Source organism: Brienomyrus brachyistius, chromosome 10 (genome assembly GCF_023856365.1).
Source record: "Brienomyrus brachyistius isolate T26 chromosome 10, BBRACH_0.4, whole genome shotgun sequence".
NCBI lineage: Eukaryota > Metazoa > Chordata > Actinopteri > Osteoglossiformes > Mormyridae > Brienomyrus > Brienomyrus brachyistius.
Window position 1 is genome coordinate 20,021,579 of NC_064542.1, and position 15,619 is coordinate 20,037,197.

General features: G+C 42.8%; 2 protein-coding genes across 3 annotated transcripts; one reads left to right on the top strand and one right to left on the bottom strand.

Moving 5' to 3' along the window:
- Positions 1-3,331: 3,331 nt before the first annotated feature.
- LOC125750808 (40S ribosomal protein S14) lies at positions 3,332-6,837 on the bottom strand. The gene is made up of 5 exons (XM_049029080.1): positions 6,710-6,837; positions 6,056-6,206; positions 5,556-5,717; positions 3,635-3,711; positions 3,332-3,440 (listed from the first exon to the last, which is right to left on the bottom strand). The coding sequence occupies exons 2-5, from the start codon at positions 6,202-6,204 to the stop codon at positions 3,373-3,375; spliced, it is 456 nt and encodes a 151-aa protein (XP_048885037.1). The 5' UTR covers positions 6,205-6,206; positions 6,710-6,837; the 3' UTR covers positions 3,332-3,372.
- A 2,663-nt stretch (positions 6,838-9,500) lies between these two features.
- LOC125750463 (heterogeneous nuclear ribonucleoprotein H-like) lies at positions 9,501-15,578 on the top strand. 2 transcript variants are annotated; one of them, XM_049028295.1, is made up of 12 exons: positions 9,501-9,652; positions 11,249-11,342; positions 11,432-11,587; positions 11,675-11,818; positions 12,377-12,515; positions 13,433-13,611; positions 13,853-13,918; positions 14,068-14,180; positions 14,277-14,412; positions 14,506-14,589; positions 14,698-14,793; positions 14,953-15,578. In XM_049028295.1, exons 2-12 carry the CDS (start codon positions 11,258-11,260, stop codon positions 15,063-15,065), a joined length of 1,311 nt encoding a protein of 436 aa, XP_048884252.1. In that variant the 5' UTR covers positions 9,501-9,652; positions 11,249-11,257; the 3' UTR covers positions 15,066-15,578. The 2 variants fall into 2 exon arrangements, with proteins under 2 accessions (XP_048884252.1, XP_048884251.1); XM_049028294.1 differs by having other exon boundaries at positions 14,277-14,589.
- The last annotated feature ends 41 nt before the right edge of the window (positions 15,579-15,619 follow it).

The following is a 15,619-nucleotide window of genomic DNA, read 5'->3' on the forward strand; positions in this document are numbered from 1 at the left end:
TTATAGTACAAAAAACAAGAGCAAATGGAAAGTGTGCATGGCTGTTAGCATAGCCAGCGCTAGCAAGGCGTCTGTGCAGTGAGGTGTGACGCAGGCCGATCACTGAGCACCTTTACTCTGACTAGCCCTGGCCACTCTCTGTTTAATGCTAGCTTTTGTTCTAAGAACAGATGCTTCAGGCTAATATAATGTTATTCTATATGTGGTAGGAGGTGGTGAAGGCCAATATCTACATAGCCTTTGGCTCTGTTTTTTTTTTCTTTCCTTAAAATTATAGCTGGAGTTTTCTGTCCTCCCCAGCACTGAGTATGATTCCCAGCTTGTGTTCAGGGCAGGGATATCCAAAGAGGAAAAATGAAAGGTGTCACTGCCTTCATCCTAAAAAAAACACCATATCATCTTAAGTTACACAACAGTTATGGCTGATTCATGTATATTCGTCCAATTTATAGGTGCTTGTGGGAAAACTTCTGTGATTGTATGAGCCACATTGCCCAGTGCCGACCAAGGGGGCTGATCAGCCACTGTGTCCATTATCTTCAGAATTTTACTATCAGAGAAAGTTAGTTATGTTATTCACAACTTATGTTCGTAAATGATGAATTTGTTTGTGAGAACTATGTTGGGAAAGCTGTTTGAAAAACTGTTGAGTTTTTGAGGGGAGCACAAATAACAATTTTTTGGTAACAGAATTGAGAAAAATTCAACCATCTTCCACCCATCCAACCACCCATAGCAGTCTAACATAAGCCAGTGAAAGGTGGCTGGTCAGTCTTTGGTTAGTTACTAAAGTGACTTAGGCTGAGTAGTTACTAAAGTGACCAAGGCTGAGTAGTTACTAAAGTGACCAAGGCTGAGTAGTTACTAAAGTGACCAAGGCTGAATAGTTACTAAAGATGATGAAAAAAATATTTCCCTACCTCAGGTAATGAGCATCTTTTGGGAATATAAACTCTTAGAAAATACCTAATACCTAATGGATGGAGAACCAGTGGGAATGGATGGACGAGAGGGGATGTTCAGGATGGAGGTAAAACTGGTTTAACAATATATGAGGCAGAAGGAAAGCAAAATGAAGGTGTTGTGGTTTGGCAGCATACCTAAGAGAGGTAGAAGCTGGGTATTGGTTTGACTGGGAATACAGGGAACAAGGAAGTATAAAGCTCTCATTAAATTAAAAAACCCAACAAGGAACAGTCTGTCACACTGACCAACATAAGTGATTAGGGGACAGATGGAAGTGAATTTGGGCACCCGCCACCTGACTTAGCCTCCCCTAAGACAAGAGGTTCTCGACACTGCATAATAGTAGAAAAGATGGAAGAAGAGGCCATCACTGAACAGAAGGACGACAGGAAGTTGGGTCTTTGTTATGACCTTCTCAAACAGAATTAATGCAATGTTATTACCATACAGCAGAGACATGGTAAATGCAAAAATCATACATTTATAAAAAGGTCAGAGATTATTTTAAACTGCTACGTAAGTCCCATCAAGGAACCTCAAGGTACTGAACACTGAGAGATATAGGAAGACAAAGTTGACATCCGACACTAGTTCCCTTTTACTGAAGTTTGGAGATTCTTCACCTTCCACTGACTCAGTGTCCATCTTCCTCTTAAATATAATGCCTTTGTAGCAGTTTCACAACTCCTACCCTATGAGACACTCTACACAAGTTGCCATGTGCCTACAGTAAATAATGGGTAAATAAATAGGTATCATCCAGAATTATACTGTGCCTGTAGAAAACCATCATACCCCTTTCAAACTGTCGCTTTTCCCAAATTACAGCTTGATATCAAAACCCATTACAAACATCTTTTTCCAGCTTTACTTACACATTTTGCCTTTCAACATTCAGGGAGAAAGGGAACAGCTCCGGAAAAATATTTGTTTAAAAAGGAAAAATCAGCACAAAATTGGAAAATTATAAATGCCCTGACTTAATACCTAGCATAGCTACCTTCTGGTGAATGTCCTTAAACCATCACGTTGTTGACTGGAGATTTGTTTAGACTCATTGTGTTGGAAGGTGAATCAGTTTCATTAAAATGAAATTTTCATTTTAATTTCCAAGATATAATATGACAAAAAGTAAGGATTTTAACAGGGTATGATGATGTTCTATGGACACCACACACACGTGTGGAACATACTGCAGAAGAGGCAACAGAACATCTTTTCCTGTAGTTTTCAAACAGCGCCTTACTCTTGCCCTCTCATTCCACATGTAGTTATTGTTGCATTAGCTAAAGCATTTATTAATCAGTCGTACAAAAAAATCCCAGGATGCGTCAGTTTAAAGGCAGCATTGCGCCTGGATACCATGAAATACTCCATGTACAAACCAAATTTGCTTTCCAAAGGCTGCACTCATGTTTTAGGAGGGCATTGGTGGCATGCAATTCTGCAGTTCTTCCTGTAGGTCTGTTTAATAACCTTGTTCAAACCAAAGTCTTGCGCTGTTGACCCGAGGTACAAAATTCATCTTAAAACCAGGTGTTAATCATATAACAGAACATAGAACACACAAGGTCATTATGTTCCGCATAGTAAATTACCATAAATTAGGCATTTCTCCATTCCGCTGTATTGCTTCCTCTTGCACATTCAAAATCACATAAGTGCATTCCAAGACAACAAACGATGTCATCATTTACTCTTCAGCTGATTGGTTCACATATATTCCTTTTAAGGCAACCAGTTAATATTGCTCAGAGTGAGGTTTATTTTACATACAGCAGAATCATACTTAATATAGCGACTCACAACACAATGTTTTTTAGCTGATCAGTGAGACAGGCAAATATTGTGATTCCCAAAAAGTGTGACAATCTCACTTTCATGCAAGAGCACTTGGTGGCCAAGTAAAGCAAACTTCAGGTTCCCTCTAGTGGCAGCAGGCAGATGCTGCAGGACAGCTTTCCAAGAAAGGCTCAAATAGTCTGATTACAACACCACTGTCATTAATAGAAATATATAGTCATTACAGCCAAGGGCCACATGGTTAAGATTCACTTCTGGACCTTTGAAAACAAAGGAAAACACCTTAGAACAGTAATTTAGCCAGGATTTCCCACACAAACCCAAGGCCTATCATTTTTAACACCATTTATGTCTCGTTGAGGATGAATACTGACATATGTCAGTCTTCTGAAAATGTATTAAAGTTTAAGCACTCAGACTACTGGTATATAGTGCTTTCAAAGCAAAAAACCTTATAGCTGGTATGACTTGGGGAATGTGACAACACACTAAATATAGTATGTGTATTTGAGCAGACCAAAGGAACAGTCATCCTTCCAGCGTCAATAAAGAAAACAGGCCGTCTATTTAACAATTTATTGGGTGACCATGAAAGAAAACGTTTTACAGACGACGACCACGACGCCCGCCCTTCCTACGGGTGCTGTCTGACGGAATGGGAGTGACATCCTCTGCAAGAGAAACAGCGTAATTAACGCAGAACAGTGCAGGGAAGCCAAACAATGAAAACCATCACATGCTAATCAACTGCTATGCAGCTAAAAAAAATACTGGACATTACGACACAGATCTGAGAGGATGTGCGAGTGTAGCTGTGCCGAGCCTCATTTCCGACTATGCTGCAGACAGAGGCGCTTGGTCTCACCGATGCGGCCGATCTTCATGCCGGAGCGAGCCAAGGCGCGCAGAGCGGACTGAGCACCTGGTCCAGGAGTCTTGGTTCTAAAAACAATGCACTTCGTTAGTCTTAAATACATAAAACCAACCCCCATGAACAGAACACGATTCAACCATCGATTAGCCCCCCCCACATCCTACTACACGCATCACGTTAAAGAACCCAGCTGACTGAACACAGGAAAGCTAAAACCCCAGAGGATCTCTGGGCTACACTGGTCTTCTCCTCCTCTACCCGTTCAACCTGAAGCTACGTATCAGAACTAGGGCTGTCTGTTATATCCAACTATTACAATATATTTCGTAAAGAAAAAGGATGACAATTCTAATATCAATATATATTTTGGGTGTTAAAATTAAAGACACTCCATAGACACTAATAGTACCCCTTCCTGGTTGTAAACAAAGAGCTGCAGTCGTGATGTTACACAGTATCCCAGTAACATAAAAATCAAAGCATTCAATTAGCCTCTCATGGGGAAGAGGGGAATGCCCAGTGTTACTTGGTTCATTTTGTTTTAAAACATTTTTCAAATTATGATTTTTTTTTTAAAACAGTTTTGTTGAAGGTTAATGCCTTAAAATGAGGAACTTTCCAATGAAGCAAACTTTCAATGCTTGTCGGGCTTCTGCTTTTTACAGCCATTTGCCAAACATGTTTTACATTTTTCTTTTTTTTCTATAAAAAAATAAAGATCGTGGTTTGAGAGCAAAGTCAGTGAAAGAACAACAAAATCTGTTTGTGGACATAGTGGAGAGAACCTATGCAACAGAAATACAGGCATGATGCGTATAATGTGTGTCTTTGAGACTTTCCATTTGGAATAAAGAAAATGTCTATACTTAATAGCACATTCAAAAATACAAGTAAATAAATTTAAATAAAAAAGTTATTTAAAAATAGTAGTACACCTTGCTGAAGCTACATTAAAGTTTTGCATCAGGTGTGCAATTCAGATGGGGGACACGGCGAAATGAGAGAAAAGCACCCTGGAAAGCAGATTTAGATTTTTATGGAGTTGAAGGGGAAAATAAAACAGATCGTAACAGAACGAGCCAAGATTAAATACTCTGGCAATGCAAGAAACACGTGAAATCACATTATTCATCTTTACCCCATGTTACAATTAGCGGCTGCCAAAACTCTTGCGGCCAATCAGCAAGCGAAGGCATCAGTGTTAGCCAAGGGTAAATATGCTCGTGCAATCTACTGCCCCATTCATTGTCATGTTAGCCAATGCCATTCATTCCTTATTCCATTTAGGGAAATACAGACTTTTGTTTCCCTCTGCATACTTGGAACAAATGTACTAAACACCATCACAGAGGTGTTTCACAGATACGGATACAACTACTCTATACAGATGTTTTTTGATAGACTAAAATATTCTTGCAAGGCACAACAAAAATGTTGTTTACACATACTGTTAAGGAAATCCAGCATGGAAAACAGCAACCTTTTCTCTAATGTGACTAAGTGCATAATGATTAACGGATTAGATGCATCAACCATCTCATAAAACTTTCCACATAAAGGAAATCCAAGAAAACCCATCAGCTGACAAAAAAATAAATAAATAAATCTGCCCTCAAGTAATATATCACATTTAAAACAAAAGCTTGATTACAGAAAACAGTACAAATTACTATGCAGCAAAGTCAGTTTTTGCTGGTTAGTCTTTGTGTCCAGCAGGTCACCAGTTTGAATACCAGGGCCAAGGAAAAAAATTCTCATTGCTGGGCCACTGAGCAAGTTTCCCAACCCCAAAATAATTGCTCCAGGGGCACCAAGAAACATAGTTCACCCTCAGCGCAGTGCATTAATATTAGGAGTAAAAAAGCAAAGCAGACCAAACTGAACCCGCAATGATGGGCTTACATAAACCTACCTGTTACCCCCAGTGGCTCTCAGCTTGATGTGCAGGGCAGTGATTCCCAGCTCCTTGCACCTCTGGGCCACGTCCTGAGCAGCCAACATGGCGGCATAGGGAGAGGACTCGTCTCTGTCCGCCTTCACCTTCATCCCACCGGTCACACGGCAGATCGTCTCCCTTGGCGGCAAGGAGCATTAGGCAAGACTTGTAAGGTCACATTCAGGTTTCCTATCAAGCACTTTTGCTCTAGGGACCCCCATTTCCTAGACTAGGGTTCCCAACCAGTCTGCAGGGGAGGCCACAGTGGAATATCTTTAGGACCCATGATTGCGTGTGAAAAAATAATTTAAAGTAAACTTATTAAAACTGGTCCTGCCAAACAATCCACATCAAACTCGTGCGCCAGCATTCATCTTTAATACACAGAGTAAATGCTTAAGCATGTAAATACGGAAGCAGAGTATACATAGATTTCAAAGAAGCGAATGGACGCACAGGCATATGCTATCACTTACTTCCCAGAGAGATCAGTGACGTGCACGAAGGTGTCGTTGAAGGAGGCAAAGATGTGGCACACTCCAAAGACGTTCTCGCCGTCGGCGACCTGGGGACCAAGGCTGATCACCTGCTCCTCCTTCTTCTCCTTTCCCTTACGAGGCGCCATCTCTGCAAACGGCGCGCACACACACACACAGTCGTGAGGCCGAAGTCACCAACATAACGCGTTCAAGAGAACCACAGGATGCAAATCTGCATCCGAAACGGCGCTAGTCGTATAGGAAGCCTACCATCACGCTGTTAACCGAGACACCGCGAAACGTTCAAACCAATATGCGCTTATAAAGATCTGGGACAAGAACCAACAGGTATTCAAATAACACGGTAAACACTCAATTTCATAGTCTAATTTTCACAAAAGCAATGGCAAAATAGGGTGCCGCTACTTCCATGTTTTGTAACAACTAAAGCGAATATATGGCGGCCTAGCACGTAAAGAATCCCAACGCTGTAACCATCCAACCATATTTCTCCTTTTTACGAAACTAAATCAGGCTAATATTACATATATCTAATCCTGGTCACATCATTACACAAACTAATGTTGAAAAAATAGCCATACAATAAAATCACATTAAAGATTTAATTGGATTGCGGATAAGAACTCATACCCTTTCACTTCGCTTCGGAGAGCTAAATCAAGAAAGGAAGTAGTTTTGGTAACCGAGTTGAAAGGTTACAAGTGTGCACCGGAAATAAATACGACGCTCTGCCTTATTGGAGCACTTCTCCAGGGTCACTGACATCATCTTGTACGTAATTTCCAGTAATTATTATGCCATTTCAAACTATGTATGTTGTCGCGGGATTTACGATGTTAATTTCTCTTGCAGTTCATAAATGTATTTGTAATATATCTGGACCCTTGTTTTCTGTTTAACTTATCAATTACATATTTGATTATGTGACCATTGGGAAATGGTTTTCATAGCTACTTTGAACTTAACCAAAGCTTAATTGGTAGAGAAGGAAATTTCTTCTAAATGTGGTTTGTTAGTGTGGCTGTCAGTGGCGTGGCACGAGCCGATAGATAATGTTCCAGCAGCTGTATCGAGAATTTATTTGTTTGTTATAAACTACGAAAATCCTGAATTGTGTAGATACGTTATTATTGTGATCTTGTGACTATGTGTGTGAACTATTGATTGAAGTTTTTCTGTGAATTTTATTTCGTATATGTGCTTTTCTCAGTTGACAATTGCAGGTATCGTTAGTTGTCAGAAATGTAAAAAATGTAGATAAGTCGCGTGGCGAGTGGGCGGACTGTATAGGAGTAACACAAAAAGCAGTATATTCATTCCAGTGTTTTTTCTTTGGTATTGATAAAACAGCAGAAATAAACTTGAACAGTCAGCCGTAGCGGTCCCTCATCTTCACTCATCAGCAGAAGAAGAAAAAAAGAACGCAAAAGAAACGGGTACTGGTGTCAGATGCGCATAGAGTGTAGGAGCGCTGAGCGGACACCCGGAACGTTTAGCTAAATCAGAAAACAGAAGTAGGCTTCAGGCAGTACAGAAGCCTTTTGTCGATCCAAGATGCTTTAGGCTATTCAATTGAATATTACAAAAAATAGGTGTCTGATTATGTTATTAACTAATTAGTTAACTGTCAACTAATATAGTGCCCGAATGGAATATATGAATTGTCATGATTGATTATTGATGAACAAGCATGGTTTCGGTATGTTCACAGTACAGAACACAAGTAACCTGCCACCTTTTAGTACAAATACAGCATAATCTATGACCAATATATGTATAACTGAGGCTGATATGGTAGAAAGCCCAGCTAAGCTCAAAATAAATAAATCACAGGACCCTGATGGCATCTTACCTATAGTTTTAAAAGAGATTATTATTAGCCAACCTTTAATATTACTATTTCAGAAATTGTTATCTGCTGGTTTGGTACCTTCTGACTGGAAGCATGCTAATATAACACCCATATTCAAAAAAGAGGATAGAAGTAATCCAGCAAACTATAGGCCAATCAATTTAACTTGTATCACTGGAAAGGTAAAGGAAGCTATAATCCAAGTGAAAATGGTAGATTACCTGGATTCAGATAACATTCTGAGGGATAAAAACATGGATTTAGGAGAGGTAGATCCTGTTTAACTAATGTACTTGAGTTCTTTGAGGAAGCTACAAGAGAAATTGATCACCAAAAGGTCTACATTGTGATTTCCAGAAGGCCTTTGATGTTGTCCCCCACAAATGACTCTTGCTTAAGATCAAAGCTGCAGGGATTTTAGAAACTAGCAGCTTGGATCGAAAACTGGTTAACAGACAGGAAGCAGCGAGTAGTTATTAGAGGCACAATGTCACAGTGAGCCTGTGTTAATAGTGGGGTACCGCAGGGTTCAATTTTAGGACCACTATTGTTCCTAATTTACATTAATGATATTGACACCAATGCATACAGTACACTGGTTAAATTTGCAGACAACACCAAGGTGGGTGGTGTAGCAGATATTAAACTAGCAGCACAGAGGCAACAACGGGATCTTGATTTAATGAGCGACTGGGCTGATACCTGGCAGGTAAAATTTAACATAGATAAATGTAAGGTAATCCATGCAGGGAGCAGAATTATAAAGTACAAATATTTCATGGGTTCCACTGAAATAAAGGTCGCTGATTATGAGAAAGACCTCGGTGCTTAGGTTTGATGCTTCCATGTCCCACTCTGGCCAGCGTGGGGAAGCAATTAAAAAGGCCAATAGGATGTTAGGTTACATCTCTAGGTGTGTGGAGTTTAAGACAAGGGAGGTGATGCTACGATTATATATAATTCCTTGATAAGACCCCACCTAGAATATTGTGTGCAGGTTTAAAAAGCTACTTTAATATTAGTTTAAATACTAGAACTCGTGGCCATAGGTGGGAATTGCTAGAGAACATTTTAAACTGAATTTGAGAAAGCACTTCTTTACACAACATGTAGTTAGAATATGGTAGTATGCTAGTGTAGTGCAAGCTAAAACCCTGGGTTCCTTTAAATCAGAGTTAGATGAGATTTTAACAACTCTGAGCTATTACATAAGTTCTCCCTAAACAAGCTTGATGGGCCGAATGGCCTCCTCTCATTTGTAAATTCCTTATGTCCTTATATGTGTACATTTTGGGTTCAGGTTGAAATTGAAACACAAGCATACATTTTCTATATTCCTAAAGCGATTAATATTTTGGGGACAAATTGCAGCTTACAAAAAAAATGATATCCCTGTGCTAGAATACCAAGATATTAAATATAAATAATGCACCCCCTCGCTTTTCCAGCTTTTTAAAATAATTGAATTTAGCTTTGTGTTCACTTTATTGTTGGATGGATGGACGTTCAGTCTCCTGCCAGCCTACAATACGTTTCGGAAATCGCGATCTGGTAATGCCTGACTAAGTGTGTACGCATGCGCGGACATGCGCGCTGTAATTCGGACATGAGCTGCAGGTCAGGTGGTGTCAGTAACAACAGACACAGTCTTCTTTTAGGTGTGACTTATAGTGGCAGCGATAAACGGAGAAAGATTCGGTGACGAATATTATTTGAATAAGGTGAGTAGGTGCTTCGGGAGATCACCTAGAATCGAGAGTATTGAGTAACAACATGTATTATTATCTCGTTTTGTTACGCGACGATATTAAAGTTTGAATCCCGGCTTCGACCTCGTCTTTGTTTGTAGTGCTAGGTGGCTAAGCTAACTCGGGAGGTTTGCGGCCTTCTCAGGACCTCCGAGTAGCCGCGCTGCTGGTTTCGTTTTTTTAAAAGGAGGAAAGGGCAGTTCAGAGCCATTAGGGAACTTTTGATACTTGGGAAGGGGGGGGGGGATATTTTTTTTACGTCTTCTGGCATCAAATGTGATTGAGAGTCGATCGCCGTGGGTTTCTGTAGATAGTCGTGGCCTGTTGCGCCGGGCCGCAGGGAAGATTAAGTTAGACCGCCCAGGAAGTAATACGCCAGTTATTAAAATAAACACGCCGCATCAAATAGCTGAGATGGATTTAAAAATCGTCTATTTTAATAAACGAATTTAGATTGGGGTAATGCAGTTTGCTAGCTAGTAGCAACAGGTTCCTTAAAAAGGTTGTGTGGGTCCCGAATGGCACGCAAAAGTCTCCATTCATATTCGGCGGGGGCGCCAATGCAGGCACAGCACGTTAACGCGGTGCTGATGGATCCTAAATGATTCGCCTTTTGCTAGATATCAGATACTAAATGTTGAAAATTGGCCCAGGTTAAGTTTAATAAGTCAGAATGTTTTATTTTTATACCAGATAAAGACTCAAAGTCATTATGTTTAACGGCCTTTGAAATATTTCAGCTGGGGTACCACTGGACCGGATTAGTTGAAACCTCGTGTTCTTTCCTAAAACTGGGTTTTGCTGTCGATCGTGGAATTGCGCTACGACTGAAAATGTATTTAAAGCTTTGTTTTGGTACCCAGTGTAGTGTGTTTTGTGGACTGCTGGTGGAAAATTGAGAGAGAAATTGATTTTCTGACGAACTGCTGAAACGTCTACCGTCTAGGTTGTCAAGGCTGCAGGCAGTTTCAGTATCTTGAATTAACAGTGGTACGCTCTTGTGTTGTTCAACCATTCACACAAGTTGGGAAGCTCGAAATTCCCACCAGGAAGCTGCACTTGACATTCTGGCTGTCAGTGGAAGATAGTTGATGGTGTGCAACGTCGAACGTCCCAGCTTACAAGAAACACTGTTATAGCCGTGGGAAACCCTGCACAATAATAGCCAAGCTTCTTGCTTTTAGGAAACATACGCTTGAAGGCTGAACTGAAAGCCACATTTTAAATCATGTTATCTATCTTTGTGTGTAGCCTAAGCCTACGTCCCCCACATAATTGCCGGTTAATCACGGTTAGATATCGCTACCAGGTTGCCAGTACCGATTATTGATAATATCCTCATATCGCCCATCCATTTTGAGATTGATTAAATATACGAAACATTTGTGTACAGAATCAATTGTTTGTAGTTGTTGGGACGCTATAGGTAATAACTTGATTCTCTTTCCTTTTTTTGTACGTGGACAAATATTAGGTGCTCTGGGTCATTGTGTCTTGTGAAAGTTAACTATCCTTGCTGTTTTGCACAGGCCTTTTATCTGTTCTCTCCCTTGCATGTCTGATTGACAGGTATCAAACATGTCTGATGGAGAGGGATTTGTGGTTCGCATACGGGGCCTGCCCTGGTCGTGTTCCGTGGACGAAATTCAGAGATTTTTCTCGGGTGAATGCCCGTCGTGTCAAGTGAGCGATTCTTTACATTTGGGTTAATTCAATGTCTGCAGTCTGCATCACACTACATCTGTCTTATAGATTGTAAAGTCGCTGACAGCGGCACAAACATCCACTTCACTTACACTCGTGAGGGCCGCCCCAGTGGAGAGGCATTTGTGGAGTTGGAGTCTGAGGAGGATCTGAAGATCGCCCTCAAGAAGGACAGGGAAACAATGGGTCACAGATATGTAGAAGGTGCATAAAAGTTTCTGTTTAGCTTTGATGGTTGTTTAATGGTGCTTACAGAACGGGCTAACGGCCTCTCTGTCTGCTGCCTCCCAGTGTTCAAATCCAACAGTGTTGAGATGGACTGGGTCTTGAAGCACACCGGTCCAAACTGTCCAGAGACAACAGGCGATGGCCTGGTGCGACTGCGAGGGCTTCCCTTCGGATGCAGCAAGGAGGAGATCGTCCAGTTTTTCTCAGGTGCGTGTGATCTTTGATACTTAGTCTGTTTGACGGAACTGATTAAAACATAACGTAAGACGAAATTGAAATGCTGTCACCCCAAAAGTCGGCCCCATTTCCTGGAGCTTAATTTGGCATCTAATGATCATGTAGGTCTGAAATTACGAAACCTTTTCCCAACTTCTCCTTTCCCTTCTCCCCATGTCACCTGCCTTGTTCCTTCTGCTCACTCTACCCTCTAATGGTAACATCCTTTTATTGTTTGTGTAAGAGTCACCATTTTTAAAAATAGCTGCACTGAACTAACATTAGGTCAAGCTCTAGTTTTTCAGATCAGTGGGGGTAAGAGGCTTTCTACATGTTTCATTTGTCTTCGTTTATTTTATGTTCCCAAAATACATTAAGTACAGTAAGTAAATGGTGACCAACAAAACCTGGTTTGTATAATGCATTGAGTGTGTTTTTGTGTTTTGTTTTTTTTTCTTTTCTTTTTAAGAAGAGAAGCATTAGAGGATCATTGTGCTTGGGCATGTGATTTAATGCTCCCCGCTGGGGTTATTTGTCCTTGGGTTGAAGGGTTGGAAATCGTGCCAAATGGGATAACATTGCCGGTGGACTTCCAGGGGAGGAGTACGGGGGAGGCCTTCGTGCAGTTTGCTTCACAGGATATAGCTGAAAAGGCCCTTAAGAAACACAAGGAAAGGATAGGGCACAGGTGGGGATGGTTGGTTGGTTGGCTGGATAAGTTGCTTTTCTTATGGTGTACGTCTCCACTACCGTAAAATGACATGTGACCACTTACCGCAGTACAAACCGCGTGACCCACTGATGCGTGCGTCCACACATACATACACAGACACAGCCTTTGTGGGAATATGAAGCACTTTGGTGCACATTTAAATATCTATAGGTTATGCTAATTAGTGCTGAGCGATCAACATCTTTTTTTTTTTTATTATTTCTTGTGCGGGTGACCTAATAGGTATTCAGGGGGCTGTCAGGTTGGGGGTGTTAGTCTGACGCACCCAGCTCGGCCCTTGGCTGTAATCACTTGTAGAATGGGGTTAGTCGAGATGAGAGTCGCTCAGCACTAAGCCTCAGGTAGACATAGCAGTTGTAGACGTTGCCCCCGCCCTGCCCCCCTCCAAAGGGCCTCTCACAACAGGGGTCAGAGTCCTACATCCACAGGTAAAGGTCACCAGGATCTGAATTGCATGAGCTCGTCTGTCAAACACCACCAGAGATATTCTGCTGACACACTGCTACTCTCATGCTTAGTTGTGTCTCGGATAATCAGTGATGTTTTTTTTAAGTGATTATTATTATTATTAATATTATTATTAATAATATTATTGCTTTATTATTCTCTAGTATTCGTTAGTATTGCACACCTTTAAAGATTGTAATGAAACACTGCAATTTTAGTCCAGAAACAGAATTCAAACAAATCACTGCAAGGCTGTGTGGGATAGGGCCTAATTTTTTTTCCCACTGTCTTTCAGAAGTTAGCTGACATACAGACCCACCCGAGATTTTCTGACGACGCGACAGACACACACTGGCTCATTCTGATTGGCTGCTCACGTGCCAGCCGCGGCGTTCCGTTTCAGCCCGTCTCCTCTGTGCGCTCAGGTACATCGAGATTTTCAAGAGCAGCCGCGCCGAGGTGCGGACACACTACGAGCCCGCCAGGAAGGGCCTAGGCGTGCAGCGGCCTGGTCCCTATGATCGGCCCGGCGCCGGTCGTGGCTACAGCTCCATAGGCCGCGGTGCCTCTTTTGACAGAATACGTCGCGGGACCTACGGCGGAGGTAAGACCGTTTTTCCGTCTTCCGTCATATCTGGTGGAGGAGGACGACTTGGTGCAAGATTCCCTGTAATTCTCTGAGTTGGTGCATCTGGTGGGGGGGGGGTTAGTAAGGCCAGGGTGGAGGCCCTCGCTCCTCTATGATGCCCATTTGCCATCTGGTGCCCCCTTTGTGGGAAACACATATTTGTCACCCTCAACCCCACATATTTGGTTAAGCAGTTTTCTTGCTTTTTTCTTTTCAGGCTGTGATAGTTATGATGACTTCAGTGAAGGCTATGAGTGCCAGCGTTTTGGACGAGTCGCTGAAAGTACGTTATTCTTTGTTGCTTGTTAATCGTGCAATGGGAATAAATTTGAAATAAGCAGTCAACGGTGTGAAGGGGATTTTAGAACTCTGGGAAACGTTCAGTTCATCATCTGAAGTGAGACTCTTTACATCTGGCCCCATTTCCCATAGGTGTGTCAGATGGGCGCTATGGCGACGGGGGCTCGAGCTTCCAGAGCACGACGGGACATTGTGTACACATGAGGGGCCTCCCTTACAGAGCAAGCGAGACCGACATCTACAGCGTGAGTTCTGCTCCTGCTTCATGACTGACTGACGCGCCGCCTGCGGGAGAAACGGCTGCCGTAAATCCGTGACTGACCCCTTCCTCCTCCTCGCAGTTCTTCTCCCCACTCAACCCTGCTCGCGTGCACATCGAAGTCGGCCCAGACGGACGAGTGACGGGAGAAGCGGATGTGGAGTTCGCCACGCACGAGGACGCCGTGGCTGCCATGTCCAAGGACAAGGCACACATGCGTGAGCAGAACGCAAATGAGGATTCAGACATCTGGGGGCGGCCACCGGCGGGGCCCTCGCGCTATGCTAACATTGTAACATTGCCTTCCACAGAGCACCGCTATGTCGAGCTGTTCCTCAACTCCACTGCAGGGGGCAGCAGCGGAGGCTATGGGAGCCAGATGATGGGAGCCATGAGTAAGTATCGCCTCAACCCTCACTGTTCCCGGGTTGGGGAAGTTGGGGGAGGGCTAAACAGGCACTGGGAGGGGTTTGGCTTCTTATTGGCAGTTTCATTCCCTGTAGGTAACCAATCATCCTACGGCCCCAGCAGCCAGATGAGCTCGGGCTACAGTGGGGGCTACAGCAACCAGAGCAGCATGGGCGGGTACAGTGACTACAGTGAGTTTCATCTCTGTGGGGCCGGGGTGACGGGGGCCTGCCCTCATCCATGAAGGTGTAGTGTGCGTTAGGCTGGTTGTGTGTGTTTGCCCTCCTCCTGCTGGGCAGTGTGGAGAAGCGCCGGGTCCTATAGTGTGTGCAATTCCTCTCTCCTGTCAGGTAATCAGGGCGGATTGAGCAGCAGTTACTACGGAGGTGGCGGAGGAAGTCGGGGCTCCATGAACATGAACGGCCTGGGTGGAATGAGCATGGGCGGCAGCTGGGGCATGTAGGGCGGCGGCTGGGGCATGTAGACCTCCGCGGGCAGCTCTCACTTATTTTATTCTCATTTTGTGGTCAGCGCTGGACATACCGTTACTTAAGATTACTCATCTCTTATTTAGCTAATATTCAGGGCAGTGTAATCGACTGGGAGGAGTAATAGTCTATGTGGGTTTCGTTTTCTTTTTTTATCGGATGCATGCCCTGCTCATAGGCCTGTGTGTAGCTCTGTGTGAGTGACGGGGTGCACAGGGAAATTCTCTCCCTCGCCTCTACCGGAGTGACTTGCTCTGGGTGTCGACCAGCACATTGTAAATATGCTTAAAATGGATTTTTGTTCACCTTGCAAAAAAAAATTTCCCACTCAAGGTTGGAGTGTTGGTGTGCGCTTTTTATAGTGTTTGTTTTTTTTTTATTGAGGGGGGGTTACCTGAATATGCAGTTAATCGATGTTTCTGTTCGCTGCATTGCCTCTTTCCTCTGTGGTTCTTGTATTGCAGAGAAATAAATTTGTTACGTGGGAAGAGTCTCAGTCATCTGACTACGACACCGGCGACAACAGCGC